Source organism: Phycodurus eques, chromosome 6 (genome assembly GCF_024500275.1).
Source record: "Phycodurus eques isolate BA_2022a chromosome 6, UOR_Pequ_1.1, whole genome shotgun sequence".
Lineage (NCBI taxonomy): Eukaryota > Metazoa > Chordata > Actinopteri > Syngnathiformes > Syngnathidae > Phycodurus > Phycodurus eques.
In genome coordinates, this window is record NC_084530.1 from 29,391,642 (window position 1) to 29,419,620 (window position 27,979).

General features: G+C 41.3%; 1 protein-coding gene across 4 annotated transcripts; it reads right to left on the reverse strand.

Moving 5' to 3' along the window:
• Window positions 1-339: 339 nt before the first annotated feature.
• LOC133403773 (circadian locomoter output cycles protein kaput-like) lies at window positions 340-27,811 on the reverse strand. 4 transcript variants are annotated; one of them, XM_061678992.1, is made up of 24 exons: window positions 27,661-27,811; window positions 25,708-25,803; window positions 25,248-25,377; window positions 20,651-20,739; window positions 17,466-17,525; window positions 17,199-17,347; window positions 16,213-16,304; window positions 15,998-16,087; window positions 15,076-15,196; window positions 14,293-14,406; window positions 14,104-14,222; window positions 13,901-13,983; window positions 13,684-13,790; window positions 13,419-13,566; window positions 13,211-13,286; window positions 11,917-12,055; window positions 11,516-11,613; window positions 11,226-11,390; window positions 10,938-11,096; window positions 8,437-8,622; window positions 6,133-6,326; window positions 5,910-6,039; window positions 5,675-5,812; window positions 340-4,192 (listed from the first exon to the last, which is right to left on the reverse strand). In XM_061678992.1, exons 4-24 carry the CDS (start codon window positions 20,665-20,667, stop codon window positions 3,908-3,910), a joined length of 2,670 nt encoding a protein of 889 aa, XP_061534976.1. In that variant the 5' UTR covers window positions 20,668-20,739; window positions 25,248-25,377; window positions 25,708-25,803; window positions 27,661-27,811; the 3' UTR covers window positions 340-3,907. The 4 variants fall into 4 exon arrangements, with proteins under 4 accessions (XP_061534976.1, XP_061534978.1, XP_061534979.1 ...); XM_061678994.1 differs by having other exon boundaries at window positions 27,656-27,811; XM_061678995.1 differs by lacking the exon at window positions 27,661-27,811 and adding an exon at window positions 26,475-27,646 and having other exon boundaries at window positions 5,675-5,809.
• Between the last annotated feature and the right edge of the window lie 168 nt (window positions 27,812-27,979).

The window sequence follows — 27,979 nt, forward strand, 5'->3', positions numbered from 1 at the left end:
TTGTAAATATAATAGCGATGTGCCTTTAGATTTTGACTGGCTATGTCTGGTTGTCATGAGGGCACACGGTCTGGTTTGGAGGTCCCTACAGTTTTGATACAGTTTGTTGACTTGTTATAATAAAGAAAGTACCAGTGATGGTAGAGGCAACAACGTGTCCATTTTCTTTGACATCTCAGCACAAATGACTATCGACAGGTTAAAACGTGATACTGTGTGTGTATATATATATATATATATATATTTAGCATCTTTGGTTTTAAAATGTGACCAGAATAGGTTGATAAATCTGTTTTGATCAAAAAGAAAAGAAAAAGCGTCATTGACATTGTCACATATCATATTCGCAGCTGTTTATTTTCAAATTGACCAAGAGGAGAGAGAGGCAGGGGTAGAGGGTGGGCGGATGGGGGGTTATAATAACAATAGCATTTTTGCTTCAAAATATTGATTATTATAACATTTGACTTCGGGGTAGATAAAAGGAGCACAGGGATATACATACAGGGTACATACAGTACAAGAAAGCATAGCACCGTTTTACACTGAATACGGTTGTCTTTTGTGTACAGTATTACAGTTTTTTTTAAACCAATTTGTGTTGTGGGTAGGTCATCTGTGAGGAGGGGGTGCCCGCTGTCGTCTGTCATTTCAAATATAATACACCTCAATTTGATTGGGGAGTTAAAAAAAAAAAAAAAAAAAAAGATTAATATTCAGAGCTTATTTTATAATGTTAAACCTGACCATTATAATTATCATCTAGATTTTTTTTGCAAAAAACATCTCTTTTTTTCTGCACGTTTACCTTCTTTCACATAATCAACAACATCCATTAGTCTCTTTTAAAAAATAAGAAAAACATCTATAGGCCGACTGTACATTCTTTGGGCTGGCTTATCAGTGGCACACACTCAAAAAAGGAAGAGATCGGCATCACGCTTCAGAGTGATGCCTCACACACAAAAGACGATCTACAATATGTCTGCTATGAGGTGGGTGGTCAAAGTTGCAGTTAGGATCTGTTCTGAGATCAGTTCAATGTGATACTGTGATAAGTGTTGGGCTGTCAGTCATTTTACAACTCTTCAAGGTTGCGGGCGGGTGAGGGAGGTTGGGGGGCCTCATGTGCTGCATTGCCTACAAACATCCGTTCTTTTTTTTCACTCGCACATCTATTTCCATATGAAAATAATATGGTTTGACAGTGACACGTTAAGCATGCTTGCACAACCATTCGCATCATCGCTCTCACACACACACAAACACGCATGCACACTTATTCAAGTTGAGCAGTCCCACACACGGGCTTTCAGAACACTGAGCCCAACCGGCGAGGAAAGTTTCTTGAATATTACAATTTTCTTTATACTGCAACGCAAGAACTGATTGGCTATCGCCAGGGGCAACCAATACTGATCCCCCTGAGAAATACAAGAACAACTCAGGAACAGGAGACGCTATATTCATCACACACACAAACACACACACACACACACACACACAAAGGACGCACAGTGGAACCTTCAAAGTCAAACCTTTCTTAGAAAAATATACCTAAATATGTCAAACTTCCCCCCCCCCCCCCCCCCTTTGGATGCTATAACACTACCAAGTGATGACAATGAGCAGAAGTGTTATGATAACATAGAACTGGAATTTCTTTAAATCAACCGCATAAATGTTAGCATGACAATGAAGAGAAGCGTGCCAAAAAACTGCTTCCTGTTCTTGATCCATGTATGCTGGAAGACGGAAATAAAACATTACTTTAGTTTTGTATTACAGTGGTTACACTAGGAATGTGAGAATTTTTGTCTAAAAAAAGACTTCTAGGTACAGCTAAGATTTTATGAAGGCGACAGTTTGAGCAAAACAGTTGCCTTGCATTATTTATTTTGTGGAAAAAGGTTTTGAAATTAGGACAACTTGGAAGTCGAGTTTGACTTTGAAGGTTCCACTGAAACACATTCTTTAAAAAAACAAGCAAAAACAAAAAAACTCGCTCTACGCCAAATGTTAACACTTCCTCCAAACCGAGGCTTTTGCGTTTGATATGGCTTACAAGTGAAGTGAGAAGGTCCACATGGACCTGGTCCTGCTTTTTACTGCTGCTTGAGAACTGAGGAACAATTGTAGTGAACTGCATGATCATTTTCTGAGGCCCAATGAGGAAGAGAAGGGTTAAGCTGTGATGAAGCAAAAGGCCAGAAGACAAACATCCTATGCTAAGTTTTACAGGTCCCAAATAAGGATCTCTTTGCCATTTTGTCTGTTAAAGAATGTGGGTCATATCATTGTCATCATCAGTCACCAAACTCCTTGTGACTTTTTAACTGTAGCCTCTGGTCTTTACAGCAGCACAGTTTGACCCTTCCGGGTCTGGTTCCAGACTGAGGCAGAAGCAAAAACTTTCCACATTCCTGAGAGTACAAGTACCACCCGGTAACTTCAAACCCTTACTAAGTCAATTACTGTAAAACAAACACACACACACACACACACACACACACACGCATGCGCACACACACAACGAGTTTGGTTTCACACACACACACACACACACACACACACACACACACACAAGATAGAATTCTCACACAACGAGTGACGCCAAAGTTGACAAGCGACTAGGTCTCGGTCAGTGATTTACTGTACACCACCACATCAAGTGCTAAAGTTTCATGAGGATATACAGTTCGTTACGTATAGGGCTCTCTTGACTGTTCAAAAATAATCCCTTCTACATATGTACACACACGCATAAGCGTTATTAGGGGTTAGCTCTTGTTGGAAAATATAAATTTTTGTATGTATGCCTTTGCTGTTGGGAATTAAAACAAACTGGATTATGTAATTGGCACTTGGAATCTTGAGCCTCTATACGTGCAGTGATCATCCCGCAAATAATTCAGTTAGACTGTATTCAATATATATTTTTTGTGTGTCAAAGAGTTAAAAAAAAAAAAAAGAAGACATTTTTGTGTCAGTAAACTCTTTTACACAGAAATCCTGCAAGATTTCCAGATCAGAGCCGTAACAGAAGGCCAGCATTTGCCTGTATGCGCTTTCAACACAACATGGCATTGTCCCTGGCATTGCAGAATTCCATTACACACAGCTGGCGTCCCGCCTCTGTTACGGCTCTGATATTACTTCCGAGGGTGGGGTGGACTTTGTCCTCCCCACCATTCCGTGCCTGTGCCCTTTATAGAGGAAAGCCACCTGGGGAAAAGTGGTTTTAACAGGCAGTGTCAAAGGACTAATGTTACAGTGCTTAAAAACACTTGAGTTGCACAAAAATTTAAAAATAAAATAAAAAATCTCACTTCATCTTTTATCCCCCAAATAGAGTATTCTAAGATAATTGTGGACTTGTGAGAAAGTGAGAGGGAGGAAGGTTCATCAGAAGGGGGTTCGTCATCACGCCAGGAAACACTGAACAAAGTAAAAATTTTCAAATGCGACTAATAAAAGCTTACACAGTTATTCTTTCCATGCAATCATATAAAACACTACATTTCTCTTTCCTGTTAAGCTATATTGGATATTTACACTTTTTTCTTAATATCATACAGGAAATTTGTACAAGGTTAGTCCACTTTGACACACCTCCAACAGTCTTCTGTTACCGTGACGATGAGGTGTCTTTGTCATATTCCCCAGACACACGAGCCCGCTTCCAAGAGAAAACAGGAAGCTTGCCGGGGTTCATTTGTCCGGCTGTTCCTGGCGATGCTCTTTCGCGAGATCCTCGCGGAGACGCAGATTTCCTCATTCCCGTGATCACACCTGTCAGCCGGAAAGGTTTGCCAGCCTGCCACGCAGCTAAAACAAATCTATGCAGCAGGCCCTTGGCCTTTCCTTATTTTCTTTTCCAACTAAGTGCTGCGTTGCCCTCGGGACCTTACTGCGGTTGGCTGCTGACACTGTCAGTCCTGTGCGACGACGGCGCTTTCTGCTGTTTCTGTGGCTGAGGTTTGAGCTGCTGCTGATGCCTCTGGTGGTGGGATTGTTGTTGCTGCTGCTGTTGCTGTTGTTGCCTTTGCTGTGACTGTTGTTGTTGTTGTTGTTGTTGCTGCTGCTGTTGTTGTTGATGAGTTGTCTGGGTGAAGGTACCCTGCTGCTGAAGAGGGAAAGCTGCCTGCAGAATCAGCTGGGTGGATTGGTTACTATGGAGAAGACGAGTGCCCTAACAGAAATAAAATGGGTTTGAACATTGCTACAATGTGATGCGGTACATTTTCCACTTTGAAGTTAGCTGTTAGTGGGTTAACAAATACAAGTTGAAGCATCTCAATACATTCGAATATCATAGGAAAGTTAATTTATTTCAGGAGGTCAACTTAAACATGAAACTCAAAGAACAGTATTTAGATTCATTTAACACATACTGAAGGCCAATTCCTACACAAATTCTATTTAAAAATCATTCTGCTTGTTTCCATCCCTTTTCTGAACCACTTATCCTCACTAGGGTCACGGGTGTGTCAGCACCCATCTCAGCTGACTTCGGGCGGGAGGCGGGGTACACCCTGAACTGGTCGCCAGCCAATGAGCCGGGATTATTGTTAGTTGAAAAATTTATCGGCTTGTTTCGAAAGTAATACTTATGTTTTTGTTGGGCTGTAAGCTATGTCCATGAAAATTATAGTGGGACCTTGATTTACAAGTTTAATGTGTTCCAGTGACCAAGCACGCAACTCAATTTAATTACAGATCAAATTCATTTTCAGCATTGAAAGTAAAATACCCTTAATCTGTTCCCAAAAACACAGTGGGTACACTGTGCTTGGAGCCTCTCGCCAAGGCGCTGCACCGCTTTACTGCCCTCAAGAAGGAACAATTGAGCAAAAACAATACACGGTGGAACACGTCCAGCCGCACCAATGAGATCTCACCGGACATTGGCGTAGCTGCCACACTTTCCAGAGCTTCCAAATGGCACAATCGCTTGCACTTTTCACTTTCTTGGGTTCCATACTAGGTGCTAATTTACGTCAAAAAAAACAAACAAAAAAAACAAAAAAAAACAGAAAGACAATGTACCTGAAATAAGAGACGTGCGGAGCAAATAATATTTATCCTGTGTAAGAGGAAAAAAAACATGATCATTCTGCATGGATGCTGCGACTAAGCAATATTTGTTTGAAAATGTTGTTCGTTAACTGATTTTTGTGAACTTGAGACTCCTCCTGAATATTTTTCACTTCACCCAAAATTTGTCTCACAACAAAAATAAAACAAAATGATTATTATTATTATTATTTTTTTTAATTTAAATGAACAATCGACAACTCGTAACTCCCAAAACTCATAAATTGGGGCACTTGTAAATCAAGGTAACACTGTTAAAAAATATTTGATTATATCATTCAAAATTCCACTCTGGTGGATCTATATAATCAACGAGTTTCACTTTTTGAATTGAACTACTGACAAAGTTTTTCCCCCAATATTCTAATTTGAGATACACCTGCTTGTACAGTTTTTCACGGAAAAACGCACCTTTCCAGTTTAAGTACAGAATGAAAAGCAGTAAGAGATAACATACATTTATAAAATAAATAACTAAAATAGCAGATTCTAAAACACAGCGCAATTAAAACGCTAAAAAAAATTAAGTACGCCGATCCCATTTAAATCATGGACATTTGCTGCCATCTCATGGTACCTGTAGGAATTGCTGCTGTTGCTGCTGCTGCCCCTGCTGGCCACTTTGCGCCACCACAGTTGTCTGGTTGGAGCCGTCAGGCTGACCCTGGGGAGGTTGCGCTGGTTGGAGGGTCAGTGTCTGCGTTTGTCCTCCCTGCTGAAAATGTGCAGGAGTTGTAACAGGACAACAGAGGAAGATATTCAAACCAATAGCTTGTCTGAAAATAGGATTCACATGCCAACTTTGTCCTTACCTGTTGCCCACCAAAGGGGTTGTATGCAGTGACCACCTGGCCCATGAACATGGAGGTCGGCACCATGACAGCACCACATGCCATTGGAGCTGTTACAAGTTTGGTCACCAGCTGCTGTCCTGCTGGAAAACTGGTAGGAGGACAATGTAGAAAACAAAATAAGGACACTTCCGTGATCAGGCACAAAACTAATGTAACATCTTGATTGAATTGACAAACGCACCGGATCTGACGGTCCTGCGTGAAAGTGGCCACAGTGGTGCCTTGCTGCGTGTTGTTCTGCGGCATACTGGTGCTGATCTGGAGCACGTTGTGTTGCGCCGGCTGGGAGATCATCATGGTGTTGTACAGTTGGGTTGGCACGGAGTTCGGGGTCTGGGGCTGAGCCTGGGGCGGCTGCTGAGACTGCCGTTGGGTCTGGAGAGGGCAAAAGCCAAGGGGAAAACAACAATTCACATCTTTGTTGGAACTAGTTTCTCCATTTCGGAATGTCTTATTTGTCCTCCACCATTGCAATATGTAGACGGTCAGAGACACAGTCAACCAATTAAATGCGACGGCTCAAAGCCACAGAATGAGAAAATTACTTACAGCTGCATAATTTGTGTGGTTTTATGCAGGCCCGGATAGTGCATTGAATTTAAATCTGAAATAAAATCTATCTAGTTCTATTTTGGGAAAATAAAATCAGAAACATATGCGCTGTATATATATTTTTTGCAGCCCAAACAGATACCGCATGCTCTATATACACAAATTACACTCCAAACACAAAAAATAATAAAAATATACAGAAACAAAGAGATATAGTGTTCCAGAAACATTTATTATAAAGATGTCCCGATCCGACCATTTGATTGGAAATCGGAGCCCTTGTCGTGTTTTTCAGTGTACCGGTTTGGGCTGCAAAAGATCGGCTTATGTTTAAACAGAGCCGACTTCACACTGCAAAATATGTATTTGTAGATGCAAACAGCAACAGCCGAACAAGTACGTTGCTCTAGACTATAGTGTTACTTTATTATCCCGCTCCCTACGCTCACGCACTGTGATGCTTTGGGTCCGTGTGGTGAAGTGAAGGGAGACAAGAGGCACCAAAAGCCAGATCCACATGAATACCGGGATTCCAAAAACACTTTCTTTTTTTACAGCACACTTGCAGTACAGCAAGCAAGAGGGACACTACCGGAAGAGCTACTGAAAGCAAAGGCGGAGGCACAATCCATTGCATTTGGGCCCCCTGACACGAGTGCTTCAGTCGGAAGAGAGAAAGATTGTCCACAAGCTTTAGCTTACATGGCCGACAGTCAGGGCAAGCCGAAAGATTGGACAAACGACATAAGTCTACAAAGCCACACAGACCAAAAGAGGGAACTGTTTGGAAAAACAGCTTGCCGGGTTTAACGGCATCGTACAAGAGTTCAAATAGCCACAGGTTAGCAAACGTGATGCCTTTAAACGACATCCCCCTAAAAATAATTCTAATGACTGAGAATTATTTTGTGACATGTTTCATCTGACGAGGCACTAGTGTTGTTTGTAGAGGAGCGGAGTCATTCACATGCCCACCAACTACGGAGCAGCATGGATGCGTCATTTTACATTTCATTGAGAAATCATATGCACCGCTCCAATATACTGTATATACAGACACTTTAAAGACACTTTACCGATTGGACTCGGAATCGGCTAACACTCATAATCAAGTGACTCAAAAATAAATAAATAAATAAAACAAATTTGATCGCGGCATCCCTCATTGATAATGTCCTTTTCCTTTTCTAAACTCATTCCACATCATGATAACTATTTTAGTAGCAGCACTGGCTGCATTTATATGGAATGCAAAATGTTAGAGTACAGCCCAAGAAAAAAGTACAATGTTCAAACTCAAAGCCCCAAATGTGTAGCAATTTATAGTAGTAGCAAGAACATTTTTCAAGAAAAATATGCCTCTTCAGTCCAACAAAACTTGGAGATGTGTATTAACTGCATAAGCGTATTTTGCATTTTCTTTGGCTTTTTTGTGATGCCACCACAGAAGGTGATGGCAAAGAAGAAACTTTTGAGGATAATCATTGAACCAGAAATGAAACTTCTAAAGTCCAGCTGCTCATAATATGAGCAATACAAATAATTAAATATCATTACATATACAAATTAATTATACAATGTAAATACACTTCTTGTACACCACACACTGATTAATTGCAACAATACTTGGTGACAGTATTGGACTGCTAACGTGAAGGGTGAGCAGCTTGGCTCGCTGTCATTTAGCTTTTTAAACAGTGGTTAACTTCTCTTTACTCTCGTATGAATGTTCAAGTGTTGCGGAATTGCCTAAACAGTTAATTCAGGTTTCATGATGTTGACAGTTTGAGCCTGGAACTCATTAATTCCATTTATACGAGTTCCAACACGAAACATTGTTTGAATTTTGAACAACTTGAAAGTCAGCAAGCATCACGGTACAGATTGTGTTCAGCTATGGAGCTTCCACTGTGTGCACATGCTTGCGTCCCACCTGCTGCTGAAGACTCTGCTGAGTCGGAGGAGCTTGCTGCTGGATGGTGAGCTGCTGCGTTCCGGAATGCACGGGGTTGATCGCCGTTTGCGGGACCTGATTGCTCAGAGCGGTCGCCTGCTGGACCGGCGCCACGTGGGGGAGCTGCACATTCATTGCGCTACCCTGCTGCTGCTGCAACAACATCTGCATTGAGGAAATTATTTATTTTGTGTGAGCACATTAACGGTTTAAAAAAAAAAAAAAAAAAAATATTTAGGGAGAAGGCTCAACTGTTGTCTTTGATGATGGTTTCCACGAGAACTAATACATAATGGATGATCCTGCTTCTAGGTCAGAAAAATACATTTACAACTGCACAAATGCTTTCTGGCTTTGTACGAGTAAGTAATTTCCCAAATTTGGAAAGCAACTTTGTGCAGACATTTCTCCTGGTTACATTTCAGTTTGTGTATATCTGACGTTCATGCAATACAAATATTATTATAATGCATACTGAGGGGGCACAACCACTGAATTTTAATCATTCCATGTAGAAAAGTGAAAATGTTGTGCAGCGTCTATCTAAAGGGAATGGTGCCAGTCGAAGACAAGCCAGTTTTGTCACCTAATCCTCTCAGTGATGAAGCTACTCTCAAGCACGTGAAAATATGTCAGGGGAGCAGTTGAGGTGAAGAAGACATTCAGGTTGTGGCTGTATAATTTTAGCTGCCACCACTATTGCCAGTTAATGTTAACTACTTACTGGCAGCCGTCCAGCTGTCCCCAGTTAACGCTAGTTCCGGCAGTAACGTCAAAGGCCTATATTATACATGGCTATTGTCTGGCTGTGGCTGTGTATACTAAACACATGAGTTGGAGAGTATGTGAAGTCAGTTACTGCACCCTTCAGGTTATAATCCTCCAACAGAGTGAGTAGTCTTCTATTTGGTGGGTCATTTCTAACTCAGGAGTCACATTCTAATTTGAACCACCACTTGTGAAAATTTGAATTACCATATTTTTTATTTGGAGGTAGTTTTACCCCTTTTGCGCACTTTAAACGGATTTAAACATTTATAAAATAGTGTAAACACAGTTTAAAAAGTGTATGTGATAAAAACGTGGGCTACTGTTCCTCTCATTTCCCACATGCAAGGGCGCTACAGTATGTATACTGTAAAAACCCATAAAAAATGATCGATTGATAGATCAAATTATTACAAATCTATGTTACAGCAGACATGTACAATAAAAAGAAATATAGCAGGGGAACATATTTCATCGATCCATCCATTTACTGCCGCTTATCTAAGGTCGGGTCGCGGGGCAGCAGCTGAAGGAGGGAAGCCAAGACTTCCCCAGTCACTTCGTCCAGCTCTTTCGGGGGATCCCGAGTCGTTCCCAGGCCAGCCAGGAGACAGTCTCTCCAGCGTGTCCTGGGTCATCCCCGGGGCCTCCTCCCGGTGGAACGTGCCCGGAACACCTCACCAGGGAGGCGTTCAGGGGGCATCCTAACCAGATCCCCGAGCCACTTCATTTGGCTCCTCTCGATGTGAGGAGCAACGTCTTAACTCTGAGCCCCTCCCATATGACAGAGCTTCTCACCTGTTCTCTAAGGGAGAGCCCAGGCACCCTGTGGAGGAAACTTATTTCGGCCACATGCATCCGGGATATTGTTCTTTCGGTCACGACCCGCAGCTCGTGACCATAGGTGAGGGTAGGAACGGAGATTGACTGGAAAATTGAGAGCTTTGTCTTTTGTTTCAGCTCCTACTTCACCACGACAGACCGATACAGAGTCTGCATCACTGCAGACGCTGCACCTATCTGCTTGTCAATCTCCTGCTCAGTTCTTCCCTCACTCGTGAACAAGACCCCAAGATACTTGAACTCCTACCCTTGGGGCAGGATCTCTTTCTCGCCTCAGAGAGAGCACTCCACCCTTTTCCGACTGAGGACCATGCTCTCAGATTTGGAAGGGCTGATTTTCATCCCAGCCGCTTCACACTCGGCTGTGAATCGCTCCAGCGAGAGTTTAAGGTCATGGCTTGACGGCCAACACTACCACATCATCTAAAAAAAATAGAGACGCAATGCTGAGGCCACCAAACCGGACCCTCTCAGCACCTTGGCTGCTCCTAGAAATTTTTTCCATAACGGTAAAGAACAGAATCGGTGACAAAGGGGAGCTTCGGCGGAGTCCAACTCTCACTGGAAACGTATTCAACTTACTGCCAGCAATGCGGACCAAACTCTGACACTGGTCGTACAGTTACCGAACTGCCCTTATTAGGGGTCCCAATGCACGTTCGAGGGCACTTCTGAGGGTGTGGAGCTGGTCCACTGTTAAAACCGCCAGGTCGAAAACCACACTGCTCCTCCTGAATCTGAGACTTGACTTCCAGATGGACCCTCCTCTCTAAAACCCCTGAATAGACCTTATTTACACACACATATATCATTTTTTTAAAACAATCCTTAAAAACAAAAGTGTAAGTTACAGTGTATATTGGTTTTACCTGGATACCCTGCCCCTGGACCCGCTGTAGCTGTTCCTGGATGTTCCTTAGCTCATCCTGCTGCCGCTGAATGTTGGCCTGTATCATTCTGGTCCTTTGCTCAAGCTGCTCCTTTAGATGCTGCATAGCATTCACCTGCGCAGAGAATTCCATCATCGGCTGCAGTGGAGGAGAAAAGAAACAGGTCCATAAAACAAAGGTTTTGATGATGACAGTATGTTTGCAGGATGGATCAATGATTTTCGACCCAGGGAAAAGAGCACAGAAGGCATGTAAGTGACTTCTTACCTGTACATTTGACTGCAGTTGCTGTGGTTGTTGATGTTGTTGCTGCTGCTGCTGCTGTTGTTGTTGTTGTTGTTGTTGTTGTTGCTGTTGTTGTTGTTGTTGCTGTTGCTGCTGAGTGATCATACTTGGGGTCACACTCTGGCCAGTCGTCTGAGAGCTCATGGACTGTAGATATGGACAAACAATTACTGAAGCAATTATCTTACTGTTGTAATTAAAAATATTTAATAAGGTAGTTATGCTGCATTACAGTTTGCTACATGGTGATGTCTCAGTTCATTTGGTCTCACCTGGCTGCTAATGGATGAGCGACGCTGTGATGTTACCTCCATGGTTGAGGCCAGAGACTGTCGCGGAGGCGTGGCTGTATCCATATGTAGCTTGGAGGCTGTTGGTGCACAAAGAGAATCACTGATTAAGTAAAAAAACTAAAACCCTATGAGGACATCTAGTTCACTAGTTACATCTGCATCAGACTATGGATTACACTTGCTGTTATATTGGATAAGGTTGTGCACAATAAATGCCAAAATATTGAAAGCCATAGTTGCACGTCAATCAAATCATATTGTAATATATAAATTCCTACATCGGCCATGTTTTATTACGACATGGATAGACATCAATTCCCTTTCATTGTAAAAGTCAATGCTTGCCTAAATTGATGAGCAAAAACTAGTGTTTCACTTACAAGTGCAAGTGTTGTCAGATACATGCGATGAAGACTTGCGGGAACTTCGTGAAGATGTTGAGGGCGTTCGGCTGCGGTCAAACCTTTCTAATGCCTCCTTGAGGCTGGATGTGTTCAGCTCTGAACCAGAGTCCTGGCTCTGTGCCAGGGACAAAAGAAGGGTAAATAATATGCGATTTGAAACCACAAAACATAAAGTTTCATCTACTGAGTACATTTCATCAATTTAACCCTGTTATGTTACCACAATTTCTCGTGTATCATGCGCATTTTCTCCCCCCCCCCCCAAAAAATCATCAGAAGTCAATAGTGCGCATTGTACATTGGTATAAGGAAAATGAAAAAAAATAAATAATAATAATCTCTCACACTGTATAAATGTATACTGGCACTTAGAGGTTGTGAAAAAAGTGTACACTTTCATTTCCATTTACACTGTATAATATTACGCTAATTGGGTGCTGCTCACGGGAGGATCCTGACGTCCTCATGTCAGCCACCATTTTGCCATTGTTATCTGTTGCTACTGCACTAGACGGTACCTAAGGTAGGAAATGTCTACCTGTCTACTAACAGGGCGAGTTACTCGGCTGCCTTTAAACAGAAAGTAATCAGTATTGCTATAGACGTGGAAAACTGTCGAGCAGCGCGGCAGTTCAATAGGAATCAATCGAACGTGAGATTGTTAAGGAAATCAAAGGGCAAAATCCTCAGGGAAAAAGCACATGAAAGAGTTTCGGACGTGGGAAAGTGTCACAGTTTCCAGAAACTGTGGAGCTGCTGCAAATTGTAGCAGAACGGAGGCCAATTGACCTTGCAATCAACACTGTGAAACTTCTTCTCAATGCTTTGAAGATAATGAATAAAACAGGTACCAATTACATTAGTGCATGCACACAGAGCAGAATAAATATTGGAAAAACCTAATAAAATACAGATAATAATGGTTTGAGCATATGGATAGCAGCAAATCAATGGTGCGCATTATATAGAGGTAGAATAATTTTCCAGATTGTTTTTATATCATAAATGAGAAATTACAGTATGTAGCCAAATGTTTCCCGCAAAACATGAGAAGCCAGTGTATCACAGCTCACTTTATGAATACAAAGAAGTGAAAAAAAATTACAGATTTGTATTTATAATGTATAATTTTTTTGCACTGGCGAAATATATTGCTTCTAAACTGCTGAAATTGCTTGTAAACATGAAGGTTTCTCACTTATTTATGTCTTGCTTTTATTTAATTTAATGTATGTGCTTGAATGAGGCAGCATGAAAAAAAATCTTTCACCTTATCCATAGTGACCTCTGGTTTGGACTCTTCAATGCCCAGCTCCCTTCTCTGTTCTGCCCTCACTTCTGCATAGCTAGAGAGATTTTTGGGGGGGGGAGGAAGGAAGAGATTTCTGAGTCAATACGCAGACATTTTTAGTTGTTACAGTGACCTCATTAAAGTGAATCTTTGTAAAAAGGTAAGGGGCAGTTTTTGCGTATATTACCTGACTACTGTGTGTGTGCAGACAATAAACTCGGGACGAGAATTCCACTGGTGATAGGTGATGTAGTAGTGCGTCTGCAGCCATATCCACTGTTGACCTTTAGTCAGGAAACGGTAGTAACAAGACTTCCCTTTACCGTACTGCATCACTAAGCAGGGGAAAGACAAAGGGTCCAACAACACAACACAGCTGTAAGAAGACGTACTGTACATGGGAAAGATTTTTTAGCAATGCAGTCAAAATGAATGCACAAGTGAGCCCTCACAGTGTTCATGGCACTTAGCAAGCGTCTCCAGGTCGTCCACATGATAATAGTCGTACCCTGAAGTTCCCAGAACCTCAAATGGTAAGTAGCCTATAATTGGTGGAGCTCTGAAAGAAGGAAATGAAATGCATCAATAACAAAATATTAGTAGCGCTGTAATTAAATGTGATACATCAGAATATCTGACTCATAGACACATACAGTATACGTTGTTTACCTGTGGTCTAGAAAGAGGAACTTCCATTCCAAACTGTGCCTAGATGTGAATTCTTCATTGGGCTCTTCCACTGTGCACATTTCCTATGAGCATAATACAAGTAATATTTTAGCCTTCTTAGATGTGCTGGAGATTTTTTCTTTTCTTTTTTTTTGCTTTTAAACCAGATTTAGAGGTTTTAAGGTGACTGTGTCTGAGACTACCTTGATAAACTGAGGTTTAGTGAGCCGTACAGTAGCCACAAAGCACACTTGGTCGTCAAAGGCTGGCTGTAGAGAGCGCTGTAGCACTCCTGCCAGACCATTCCTCGTCACGTTAGGAACTACAAAAACAACAGCGAGCTCTCAGTGAGCAAATCATCTGAAAACTGATCTACTAATCAAGTTACATACCATTGTTGAGCGACTTAAAATTTCCGATGAAGGTCACATATTCATAGATAGGAGGTTCTTTTGGGTCAATGGACCCTCGGAGCATATGACAACAGAATTCCATGTAGTTCTTACCTGGAGGAGAAAATAAATAAATAAATAAATAAAAATCAATCAACTAAATTCTCAAAACAATATGATTAACACTAATATTTAGGGGACAACAAAACATCCATCCATCCATTTTCTTTAGTTCTTCATATATGACGTACAGTCAGGGTCCATTACAACTGTCAGAAAATTACTAATATTCTTCAGGTAAAATACAAATTTCATATTATATTCCCAAGCGGCATGGTGGACGACTGGTTAGAGCATCTGACAGTTCGGAGGACCAGGGTTCAATTCCCGGCCCCGCCTCTCTAGAGTTTGCATGTTTTCCCCGTGCCTGCGTGGGTTTTCTCCGGGCACTCCGGTTTCCTCCCACATCCCAAAAACATGCACACGAGGTGAACTGTAGACTCTAAATTTCCCTTAGGTGTGAATGTGAGTGCAAATGGTTGTTTGTTTATATGTGCCCTGCGATTGGCTGGCAACCAGTTCAGGGTGTGCCCCGCCTCCTGCCCGATGATAGCTGGGATAGGCTCCAGCACTCCCGCGACCCTTGTGAGAATAAGCGGCTCAGAAAATGGATATATGGATATTATATTCCCAATATCTAATATGAACTTCTATGCTAAAAAAAACAACAACTGAAAACTATCTGCAAACACATTACACATAAATTAATTCTGTGTTACTGACTCTTTAAATAATCAGACGTGAGGCTCTCTGGGTCGTTGGGGTGTGTGGATAGGGCTTTGTACACTTCTGAGTGTTCTCCAACTGGCAGGAAGTTTAACAAGTTCTGGTCCACCAGGTCTGCCTGCCAAGCCAAGAAAGAAAAAAAAAAGTTAAAATCCTCAGTCAAGTGTTCTGTGCTATGCAGTCAGATATGCAAATGCTGATCTTCCATGCTACTTAAAGGAACTGTGGCAACACTGTTTGAAAATGTACTGCAGTTAACCTCCAAGTCGGGGGTGTCGCTACAGCTTGTATGAGGACACTACAGGGTGGAGTTTCCTCTGCATTTTTTTGGCCATTTCCGGTAGGCGTTTTTACTTCCCTTTCAGTAACAAGGAACAAAGGAACAACAATGCCAACCGTGGAACACTGTCTGCTCGAACAAATGGACCTAGATGACCAGATGATACGTTTTATTATGCTGCAAAATCGATCAAGAAGGCGGCGGCGTAGATGGTATGTAGAACCGAGGGGCACGCTGAGGACGTCATCACAGCATGTGACTAAAACGGACCAATCACGAGAGATCATCTCCGCGGTGTTCGACGCGCAGCAACTATTTTTGTTGGGTGCGCGGCAAGCTACGCAGAGGGGTCGTGCGGGCCAATTCGTCGGTCACGTGATGCAAGGCGGGCGTTGTCAGCTGCTCGACTGCGGGAGTATAAAGAGGCCTTTAGAGTTTGTGTTTGCGTTCACAACTGTGATGGGTTATAAATGAAAAGGAGAAATGTCGTGTCGATGCATGCGTTTACAATATTAAAGACGGTTCTTCTTCTAGTTACTGGTTGCTAAGACAGGCTGCTAATGTTCACTAATGCATAAGGGTAAAATGGGTAAAATTATTATCAGTGACTGAGGGTATAATATAGCCTGGGATACTCACAGGAAGGTGTTCCAGCAATGAGGTGACGCTCTCTGACACATAGAGGATATTCCCGTCAGTCATTATTGCTATGAAGAAGCCATCCAGAGCCTGATAATGTCAGGTAAAGACAAAACAACAGTCTTCAAGATTAACCTACAGCTGTGGTAGTACGTTGCAGACAAGTTATGTCCTGTTAACTGGATATGTAATAAAACTAAAGTTAGATATCTGACCTCCAACATGAGCTGGGTGAACTCCTCATTGCTAAGAAATGGCGGCTTCCAGTCCTGTCTGATCTCACTGGACTCAGACTGGGCAGCAATTTCTAATCAGGAGAAAAAAAAATTTTTGAGAGGGGAAAGATAGGAACATAGCAAGAAAACCAAAAAAAAAAACAAGCCTGCAGTGTCACAAGACACATCTTTGTCACAAGACACATCTTTGGAAAATTTATTTATTGCACTCGTGCAAAGCCCACAATGAAAACAAGGTATAATGATAGCTAACACTGTGTACAATTAAAACTAAAGGATAAGACAGTATAGTCAAAAGAACCAAAGCAGGAATGCCACATTTCTTGAAAGAGTGCAGTGGAAGCTCCAAATGAAACACCCGAAAGAGATAATGTTTGCCAAAAATGGGCTTCAAAGGTCAAACAAAATTTGGGAGTTCCAACCATTACCATGCAGGACACAAGAGAGGCTAGTGAATCTTTGTGTGCATCGAAAGGATTAACCCACCCAGTACAGCATGTTTTACTTTTTGCGATTTTTGGGAGAGGAAAATTCGAATCATAAACACTGAACCAGAAAAGAAACATGTAGAACTTTAACTATACCATCAACGAAATACCAATTTCAGTACACAATTTTAACAAGATGCCATGTTAAACACACAACTACACTGCCTGTCAGGCATCTTCCAAGGGTGAGTAGCTTCACCTTATCTTAGTAATGTATCTTAGTAGTAATGACAGTAAAACATTGACTGCACTGTTAATAAAGGCTTCAGGATGGAGACAGTTCGAGTCGAGATCAATGAACACTTTACATATATGGGGAAAACAAACTGTATTCCATTCTGGAGGTTCCACTGTAATAACAACAGGTCTTGCTCAAGTTCTTATAATGAAAGTAAACAAACACTCAACATGAATTAAGACGCGGGAAAATGACGCCCTGTGATGTGCTGCATATAAAGAGGAAGTGAAGCGACCCACCTTTGTGTTTACACAGGAAGTCGATACTTTTCTGGAGGATAGTGGACTTGTCCATCTTCCTGGTGTTGCCAGGCAACATTGTGCCAAGTTCCTTGATGAGGACATTGAACTGGTCTCGCCGTTTCTTCTCAGACTTGTTACGGGACACGCTGGACAGGCAGGTTTAGTTAAACAGGTGAATGACTCTTAATGTGTGACATTGTGGGAATCGTATTTATTGTGTTTGTCATTACTCATAATCTAATACAGTATTTCTATTCAATTTACCGTTTTGCTTTGTCCTTTTCATCTTCTTCCATCAACCCATCAAAGATGCTACAATCATCCCTGTGTGAGGAAAAAAAAAACAATTCTTGGATGTTTTCTCTTATTCTAAAGAGTACCTATGTTTTTGTTTTCCTGCACGTTCACACACTTGTTGGTGGCTTGAAATCAGATATGCATTGGTAATAAGAGCTAATGGAGGATGTTGGCTAATGAGAATTCCTACATGCTAGCAGCAGGTTTATTTTTGGGTCACACAGAAAGCGAGGCAGACAGAGAAAGATGGAAGGAATGTGTTGTGCTCGCCAAGAAGGTTACCAGAGCATTTTTAAAGCCAACGTGACATCTCGGGCTTTCTGGCTTCTGCTCTTGTAACCGAAAGCAAATCGATTCTTTTAGTTTCTGCTCATGCTTTGCTGTAATCCTACTTTGACACATAAGAGGTGCACTTTCACGAGAGACTTGAATTCTAAAGAGGGAAAGTTTTCATAAACCACAAAAAGAATCAAATACAGATGTCAGGAACTAACACTCACAGAAGTCACTCTTTGTTGGATGCTTTGCTAACCTTTACATTGAGACATGTTTGCACTCGTGGCTATGTAATAGGGGTCGTGCAACTCGTTTTTTGTAGTTGAGGCTAATCAGTTGAAAGTCAATTCTAAGTCGATTAATCGATGACATAATTGATATTTTTCCTGCACAGTGCATCGGTCCCCAACCTTTTTTGCACCACCGGCCAGTTTCACATGAAGACATATTTCGAAGGCCCGGGATAGAAACAAATAAAACCAAATGGTTGAAAATAAAACTTACTATTACGCTGAATCTACGGTAATTGTTGTAATTAGTGAAAGCCAGCATGTTTCAATTGGTCTGATGTTGTGTGCCACAGCAGAGCTTGTTTTAAGACAGGACATCGTGGCCAGGCTCCAAAAAATGAAACACTTCGCTGTTTCACTGTTTCAATTTTACTTGTGATTTTATTGTACATGAGTATTTGCATATTTTGCAAGTGACCATGCTACTGGCCTCATTTTTGCAGGAAAATAATTTCCACAAATTTGCAGCATACGCCGGCCGTATAAATTAACGTCAGTATAAGTGTTGTGATGTTGGTGGATGTTGTATCATACAACTTCTATTCTGAAAAAACAGTTTTCATTAGCACACAATTGTTGTAACATTTTGGCACTTAAGATGGAGCTTTACTTTGCACCGCTGCCCTTGTTCCTCACCGCCAGTCCTGTGGACCTGATTTCCGCTGGTATGAATATGTTAAGAAGAGTGGCAATCAGAATAGCTGAAGCTAGGGAGGCTAAACGCTATTTTCCCCCACAACCAGGTTATTCTCGAACAGACTGTTTCCTTCTTGGTTGGATATTTTGCTGCTCCACAGAACCTTATCGTCGGGCAATGGGTGTCGAGTCGAAAGTCTTCTTTAAATCGGCCGATTATGAGACGAGATGCTAAAAATGTGATTAGCAATTAGTCGACTTCAACCTTTACGTGGATGCAGAGAAGTAAAGTCGACTCGTTGGTTCAAACCCTACTTTGTATTGTTTGTGTGTGTGTGTGTGTGTGTGTGTATATATATATATATATATATATATATATATATATATATATATATACACAAACATACATACATACATAAATACATATATATACATACATACATACATACACACACACACACACACACACACACACACACACACACAACCCCAATTCCAATGAAGTTGGGACGTAAATAAATAACATAAATAAAAACAGAATACAATGATTTGCAAATCATGTTCAACCTATAGTTAATTGAATACACTACAAAGACAAGATATTTAATGTTCAAACTGATATAAAAGGAGCTTCCATGAATTGCTCAGTCATTCACAAGCAAAGATGAGGTGAGGTTCACCTTTTTGTGAACAAGTGCGTGAGAAAATAGTCCAACAGTTTAAGAACAATTTCCTCAACGTACAATTGCAAGGAATTTAAGGATTTCATCATCTACGGTCCATAATATCATCAAAAGGTTCAGAGAATCTGGAGAAATCACTGCATGTAAGCGGCAAGGCCGAAAACCAACATTTCATGTCCGTGACCTTCGATCCCTCAGGCGGCACTGCATCAAAAACTGACATCAATGTGTAAAGGATATCACCACATGGGCTCAGGAACACTTCAGAAAACCAATGTCAGTAAATACAGTTTGGCGCTACGTCCGTAAGTGCAACTTGAAACTCTACTATGCAAAGCAAAAGCCATTTATCAACAACACCCAGAAACGCCACCGGCTTCTCTGGGCCCAAACTCATCTCAGATGGACTGATGCAAAGTGGAAAAGTGTTTCTGTGGTCTGACGAGTCCACATTCCAAATTGTTCTTGGAAATTGTGGATGTCGCGTCCTCCGGGCTAAAGAGGAAAAGAACCACCCGGACTGTTATGGACGCAAACTTCAAAAGCCAGCCTCTGTGATGGTATGGGGCTGTGTTAGTGCCAATGGCATGGGTAACTCACACATCTGTGAAGGCACCATTAATGATGAAAGGTACATACAGGTTTTGGAGAAACATATGCTGCCATCCAAGCAACGTCTTTTTCATGGATGCCCCTGCTTATTTCAGCAAGACAATGCCAAATCACATTCTGTACGTGTTACAACAGCGTGGCTTCGTAGTAAAAGAGTGCGGGTACGAGACTGGCCTGGCTGCAGTCCAGGACCTGTCTCCCATTGAAAATGTGTGCCGCATTATGAAGCGTAAAATATGACAACGGAGACCCCGGACTGTTGAACAGCTGAAGCTGTACATCAAGCAAGAATGGGGAAGAATTCCACCTACAAAGCTTCAACAATTAGTCTCCTCAGTTCCCAAACGTTTATTGAATGTTGTTAAAAGAAAAGGTGATGTAACACAGTGGTAAACATGACATGTTTTTTGGAACGTGTTGCAGCCATAAAATTCTAAGTTAATGATTATTTGCTAAAAACAATAAAGTTGATCAGTTTGAACATTAAATATCTTGTATGTCTAACACAATGTCCCAACTTAATTGGAATTGGGGTATATATATATATATATATATATATATATATATATAATAAATACACACAAATATATTCCGCAGTGTTTTGTTTTATTGAAAATACAGCAGTGTCGCCCAGTTTGCGTTTGCTGCAACATACCCAATGCTTGATGTCATGGTGGCTGCTGATCAGGGCTGTGGTTTCGGTGACTTGCTCTTTAGGCGTGAGGTAGGCATTTGGAAGTCCACCTTAAATGGAATGAAGGGAAACATGTATTAACGTAATTATGACTTAATTTTTAGAAGGTAATTCATATGACTGACTTAAAAAAATAAAAAATAAAAAAAAAAACAAGTCAAGTCAAAGTTATATTGGACCAAGATGTCATGCGATAATTTAGGGCTTTAAGTTTTGAACACAAAAATATAGCAGCAGTTCCTTAAGACTGTCTAAACTTGGGCAGCCTGCCCAGAATAATTCTCCAGATGGATAAAATCCTTTCCTGAATATGTGATGATAGGTGAAGTTGGTGTAAAAAAAGCACACACACATTTGCCACAAATTGGCAACATTGGCTAACCGAAAACGGTACCTTTTTGGCTGCTTTGAGACCCGTGATGCGTTACTCGAATATAACCGCTTTTTCGAGTAACAAGTAATCTAATGAATTACTCTTTCCACATCTTTCTATTTTATATCCACAGTCGTTGTTTCCACATAGTGTGAGTTACTATTGTAGATATGATGTGTTGTACAAGGTAAACGCTCTTTTGGCTTGCAGAAGAACAGGTCTTAATGAGCAACAACAATTTACACCGTCGGTAAGCCACCAGGTAACTTGCAACACAGCGAACATGTCAGAGATCCCATTGTTTATCATCCAAGCCACAGTCAGGGTTTCATGAAATACAAATGTTGGGAACTATGGGGCTTCATCGTTGCTGAGTCGCTATAGTATTTTTGTAATTTTCCTTAGTAAGAAAATGTTGGAAAATTTCAAAATATTAAAAATTATGATTGTTGTTGAAAATGTTGGAAAATTTCAAAATATTCAAAATTATGATTGTTGTTGCTTGTTTATTACCACATTAAGAACGGAGTTATGCTGTAATAGTTACCTACAATGCTAAACACGCAAGGCTTTGTGTGTTGATTATTCTGTAGCGTCGGCAAAGTTGACTGCATCCCAGCATGCCTCACGGCTCAGGTTGAGCAGTAAACAGCGTGCCTGTATTACGTGCTCCATAGCTTACTGTTATTCATTGTGTGCCTTTAGTTAGGAGTAATGTGTGTTTCATTCACCTCCTTTATTTGTGATTTTTTTAACTATTAGTTTTGTTTCGGCGGCACGGTGACCGACTGGTTAGAGCGTCAGCCTCACAGTTCTGAGGACCCGGATTCATTCCCCGGCCCCGCCTGTGTGGAGTTTGCATGTTCTCCCCGTGCCTGCGTGGGTTTTCTCCGGGCACTCCGGTTTCCTCCCACATCCCAAAAACATGCATGAATTGGAGACTCTAAATTGCCCGTAGGTGTGCATGTGAGTGCGAATGGTTGTTTGTTTGTATGTGCCCTGCGATTGGCTGGCAACCAGTTCAGGGTGTACCCCACCTCCTGCCCGATGACAGCTGGGATGGGCTCCAGCACGCCCGCGACCCTAGTGAGGAAAAAGCGGCTCAGAAAATGGATGGATGGATAGTTTTGTTTCATCTACAGTGAGTGAATGTTGTATCTTGTTTAGTTACGTCCCTCATGTTGCTGCTCACTGTCACGTGCTAATGACGATTGTCTGCTGTCGCTGTTTCTGAAGTAAAGCTTTTCTTTCGAAAAAGCAGTCTGCACTTAGTAGCTCATTTAAAGGAGCTTGAGGCTGTGCACTAATATTTAAGTTATTGGTTTCTATTGATCTCATTCTTTAACTTATGTGGAGTGTATTGCCATGAAATGTGTACAGTTAAGCTAATGCATTTTGATACTGTGGATTAGTGATATTACTGCCACTCAGCAGCTGCTCAATTGAACTCAAAGTAACTTGTCATCTAACGTAGTTACTTTTAAAATCAAGTAATTTGTAAAGTAACTAAGTTACTTTTTCAAAGGAACTGTGGCAACACTGTTTGATCATGACAAAAAGAAAAAAGTAGCTTAATCAGGACCGTTGCATAAATGCATTAGAAACGCTAGCAAGGCAGTGTTTCAAATAACATTGAAACATTCTTAACTGTCAAAACAGTTAAGGCTTCTTTATACTCGCGAGGACGCCAACCCCGCTGACGTCACTGCGGCTGTTCCACGCGTAGTTTGCCTTTATACTCGAGCGCAACCCACGCGCGCTGTTTTGAAAGTGTGCTGCAGTTCTCTTCCAAGTCGAGGGTGTCGCTACGGCTGGTATTGGCGAGGACACCACAGGGTGGACTTTCCTCTGCATTATTTCTTGCCATTTCCGGTAGCCATTTTTACTTTCCTTTCAGTAACAAGGAACAAAGCAACAACAATGGCAACCGCGACAGAACAAATGGACCTAGATGACAAGATGATACCTTTAATTATGCTGCAAAATCGATCGAGAAGGCGGCGACGTAGATGGTATGTAGAACCAAGGTGCACGCTGGTACGTCATCACAGCCTGTGACTAAAACGGACCAATCACGAGAGATGATCTACGCGGCGTTCGACGCGCAGCAACTATTTTTGTCGGGTGCGCGGCAAGCTACGCAGAGTCATCTAACAAGGGGCAATTTGCAAATTTGTCAATTTGTCGGTCACGTGATGCAATGCGGGTGTTGTCGGCCGCGTGAGTATAAAGAGGCCTTTAACCCCTGTTAATAACAAACAAAACTTCAGTCTTAACAGCAACTAGAAAAGACTAAGGTGTAGGACTAAGCCATTAATTGATATATACTTTTTTGGGTGTCACATCAATTTTATTTTGGAAAAATAAATAAATAAATTTTCCCGTTAGCGGGTTCCATAGTCTCCTGATCCGCACGTTTTAAACTGAAAACATGGTGGTGCATAGGGAGGAGCTAGTTTCCTAAAGAGGCACCATTTCATCAGTGATTTGGAATCAGTCCACTGCAAAGTATCTTTCACACACTCACTGCCATTGACGGCTTTAGAAGTCAAACATCCATGTTAACTGGGAAGGCTGGCAGTGAATGAGTTAAAGACTGGAAACAAAAGCGAATAGCACAGAGGGGAAAACTCTAGCTAAGAAACAGACAACATGAGGCAATCAGGAGTCGATCGCACTGAACATTTTCAGAGACCAGGTGTTCGCTTATATGTTGCAAAAGAAGTCATTTATCTATATACTGATCCACTTTAATGGTGGTAGCAGCTGTTGTGATAAACAGCATACAATCTGTGCTAAAACTTATCCAAATGCATTACACACTTTACCGGGGTTTATTCACATCAAGTCACAGTCTATCCTTTTTACCAAGCTACAACCCCAATTCCAATGAAGTTGGGACATTGTGTTAAACATAAATAAAAACAGAATACAATGATTTGCAAATCATGTAAAACCTATATTTAATTTAATACACTACAAAGACAAAATAGTTAATGTTCAAACTGATAAACATGACCCTCTCCCAGCTTTTTTGTAACGCGTTGCAGCCATAAAATTCTAAGTTAATGATTATTTGCTAAAAACAATAAAGTTGATCAGTTTGAACATAATATATCTTGTCTTTGTAGTGTCGTCAATTATATATAGGTTGAACATGATTTTCAAATCATTGTATTCTGTTTTTATTTATGTTTAACACAATGTCCCAACTTCATTGGAATTGGGGTTGTACTTCTGGTGGTGTGACTTCACAATAAGAGCGCCCGTATGTTCACCAAACATTACAGCCGCATGAAAAAAAAACAAATTCCCACGGCTGAATAATATAGGCTGGAAATACCTCTTTCAGTGACAAATTTGTTGTCACAGAGTAATGCCAGCGGGAAGATTTTGGTTAATTTATTCATGTTAAATTGTCGAACATTTAACATGTTTTATTAAAAATGTATTACAGGTTGCGTGTAAAGGGCCATTTTCTTCAAGTTTTAATAATTCAATGTCATTTCTGTTTTTTTTTTTTTGTTTTTTTTTTTAAGGGGAAGGAAAAAAAAAATAATCAGAAATTTTATTTTGGGGACAATTGAATCAGGGATTTTATTTTCGGGCCATACCGCCCAACCCCACTATGGCGTAATGTGAACGTGAGTCATAGATGGGCCTCATACATCTCACTTCAACATTTGTATTTGTAACAAAAGTGTCTAGGAAAAAAAAAAAGAACAAAAACAAAATAAACATTACTTTTACATTGATAACACAGGGCAATGTCTATAATGTTTTGAATAATAATTCATACAGTACGTTCTTCTTCCCAAATTCTTCTTTTAATGAGACTAGTCTTTCTTTTGGAATAATTGGCGCAAAGAAGGCGCAAAACGCCAAAGACAAGTAAAACACTTGGAGAGTTAATTTTTGTTTTGCTCACTGGAGGTTTTGTGCGACTGTAATGGAATATTTTTTTCCTGAAAACATCAAATTATGGCGCACGTGTGTGTTCGATGTTTAACGGCATATCTATACTTCAAAATGCGGCTGATTAATATTCATCAATTATGAAACAAAAAAAATCATGTAATTACATATATTTAGCTTGACATGATCTGCGTAAGCTGTAAACTACAAATTATTCTAAATGCATGACAATGCAGCATTTTGTGTGTATGTGTTTGTGTGTTCACTCACCCCACTGCAGCTCACGCACAGCGTGAGTTTGTCTTTTTTCAGGGGCTTAATGAGGATAGGGTCAGGGGTCAGAGCCAGGGGGTCATCAGGGGTCACCAGACCACAGGAAAGCCATGGTGGTCACCCAAACCTGTAGAACAAATCAGGTCAGTCTGGGGTCAGCTTTCATCTGATCGTTCAAACGGGCTACAGATATAGTAACTGAAACATTGAAAAAAAGTTTCAACAGAGTTTAAAAATTTGGTTAAACACATACACATGCAAAGCCTGATAAGAAAACTTTTGTTGTTCTCAAAAAAAACAATGAATAGACCATGAGTGAGGAAAAATATGTCTCAAATGCCTTCAATGGAAATAAACAAATTGTCATACCTATACGGACAGTGCTCTTGAGAAAGTATTTTGGAGCACTGTGACCTAGTTATAAACAAAAAAGGATGATTCAAAACTGTCAACTTACTCAGTCACTGGAATGCCCCTTTGAGGCAGAGCTTGTTGTTTTAGAGGCTAATCTCCTGAGTGCTTACAGATCTTTTTTGTGTGAGCCACACCTTGCCTGCAACACACATGCAGAGAGAGAGAGAGAGAAAAAAGGGCCTGTCAACAAACCAAGAGACCCGTGCTTTGAGCATTGAGCATCAATAAAAAACAAAACAAAAAACAAATGGCTCAGTAACTGCAAAACTGATTTACATTATTGTGGGCAAATTTGAGGTAAAAATATGATAACAAATGTATTATTAAAAATAACAACTCAGTAATTGTGATACATTTTTTTTTAAAGAAAATAAAAGGCCTGTTTACAGCCCGTAGCCCATAATCGACCAGTAATTAGAGTAATTGAACCCAAAGTTCAAAGTGTAGGACTTCATCAAATCTGAAATGGCTCAATCGTAAAAAAAACAATTAAATAAATCCCCAACATCTTCAGCCTTATTCAATGCACTATAACGTTAGCCTAATCGCATAATTGCCCAAATCATTTTTGAACACTTTAGGAAACCAAGAAAAATCAATCAATCAATGAACAAGTCCAGTTCCTTGGATTCAACCTTTGCATATTACCATGACCTGGATGACTGAGAATACACAATTTGTACCACGGACATTGGTATTTGTTTGTATTTGTTTATAATGATATTCCACCAGTAAGTTAAACATGACTTGGGCAATTATGCTATTAGGCTAATGACAACAAATTTGGTGAGAATTTGACAAAATCCTCACATTTTCAAATGCTGGAACCTTTCCGGTAGAAATCCATTTCTTTCACGATTATAACCTCAGTTCCTTTTTTTTTTTGCAGCCAAACAAGTCTACTAGTACTGTACAAGTAAGGCACTAGCTTGTTTCAAACCAGACTTCAATAACAGCGCAGCAATACTATGAAAGGTCAAAGTGTGCTTGCAGTGGCAACACATTCAAAATCTTCCAAGCGACGAATTCGACAACACTGGTGAAATACTGTAAATGTTAGTGCAACCATCTTGACACTGGAGTGGCTCCACTTTGGGAAGCGCTACCATGACCTACCGTACAGTAATCCTCATAGCTTAGCTTTTATTTCATTGAATCATTCTTGACAATAAACACGCTCAAATAACTGCGCGGCGCGACGGAATAGCGCATTTGAATCAAGCGAATTGCTCGAAATAGGAGTGAATACAGCACAAGCATATGTGCCACAGGTGTTCGTTATACAACCCACATACTATGTAGCTAGCTAACATGCTAACTGAGCTTTGCTAACGAAACCTGACAATTTAGCCAACTCGCTTCTTCCTCCCGTTACACTCGCGGAAACCCGCGCGACAAATGACGCGTTCGTCAGTAACGAAACAACATCATCGTGATAATAATAATAATAATAAGCAATAATGGAAGCATATCACGGCAAAACTGGCTTTGAGCCGCTGGCTGTCACGCAACAACTGAGCACCAAACGATTCGGTCCAAATACCGCTGCGGCTCGTCAAAGCCGACCGAGCTCTCCGCTAAATACATTCAGAGATAAACGCCGAAGCAACAACATAGATGTCCGTTCAAATGCAAACAAAAAAAATTTACGATGGTGGAAACATTTACGCGGCAGACGTAGAGGTGTTCGCGCATGCACATACACGCATTACATACGTACACGGGCACGCACGCACTAACACACACACACGCGCGGGGCGACGGACGCGCGCACACACACGCATCCACAAGGCTGCTGAGAATGTGGGTCACTGGGCCTTGCTCGCCCTCCAGCGTGCGGAAACAGTCCCCGAGCCTCCGCTGCAGTCCCAGCGCTTCCGCGCCTCTCTCTCTCTCTCTCTCTCTCTCTCTCTCACACACACACACACACACACGCACGCGCACACACGCACGCATACACGTTTACCCCGAATAAAACAACATTTGCCCACCGCACCCAAAACTGCCTCGCCGAGCGTTCGGTAGCCAAGCCTTCGGTCGTGCGGCTCGCTCGTCGCGTTGCATCGAGAGGAGGCGGCGGGGGCCAAGAGGACTCCGGCTTGTGGAGAAAAACAGGAGGCCTACTTCATACTACGACGTCGAGTCATGCGCAATAGAGACAGTAGAGCGCACTATTTGGCAAGTACAGTACACTAGCAGCGCCGCTCAGGAATATTCGCAGTGGGAAAACACTGCCTGTTTTTATCATCCACTCCTTTTTTGTGTGTGTGCGCCTCGGAAATAATTACAATGACGAGCTCAAACTAACATTTGTC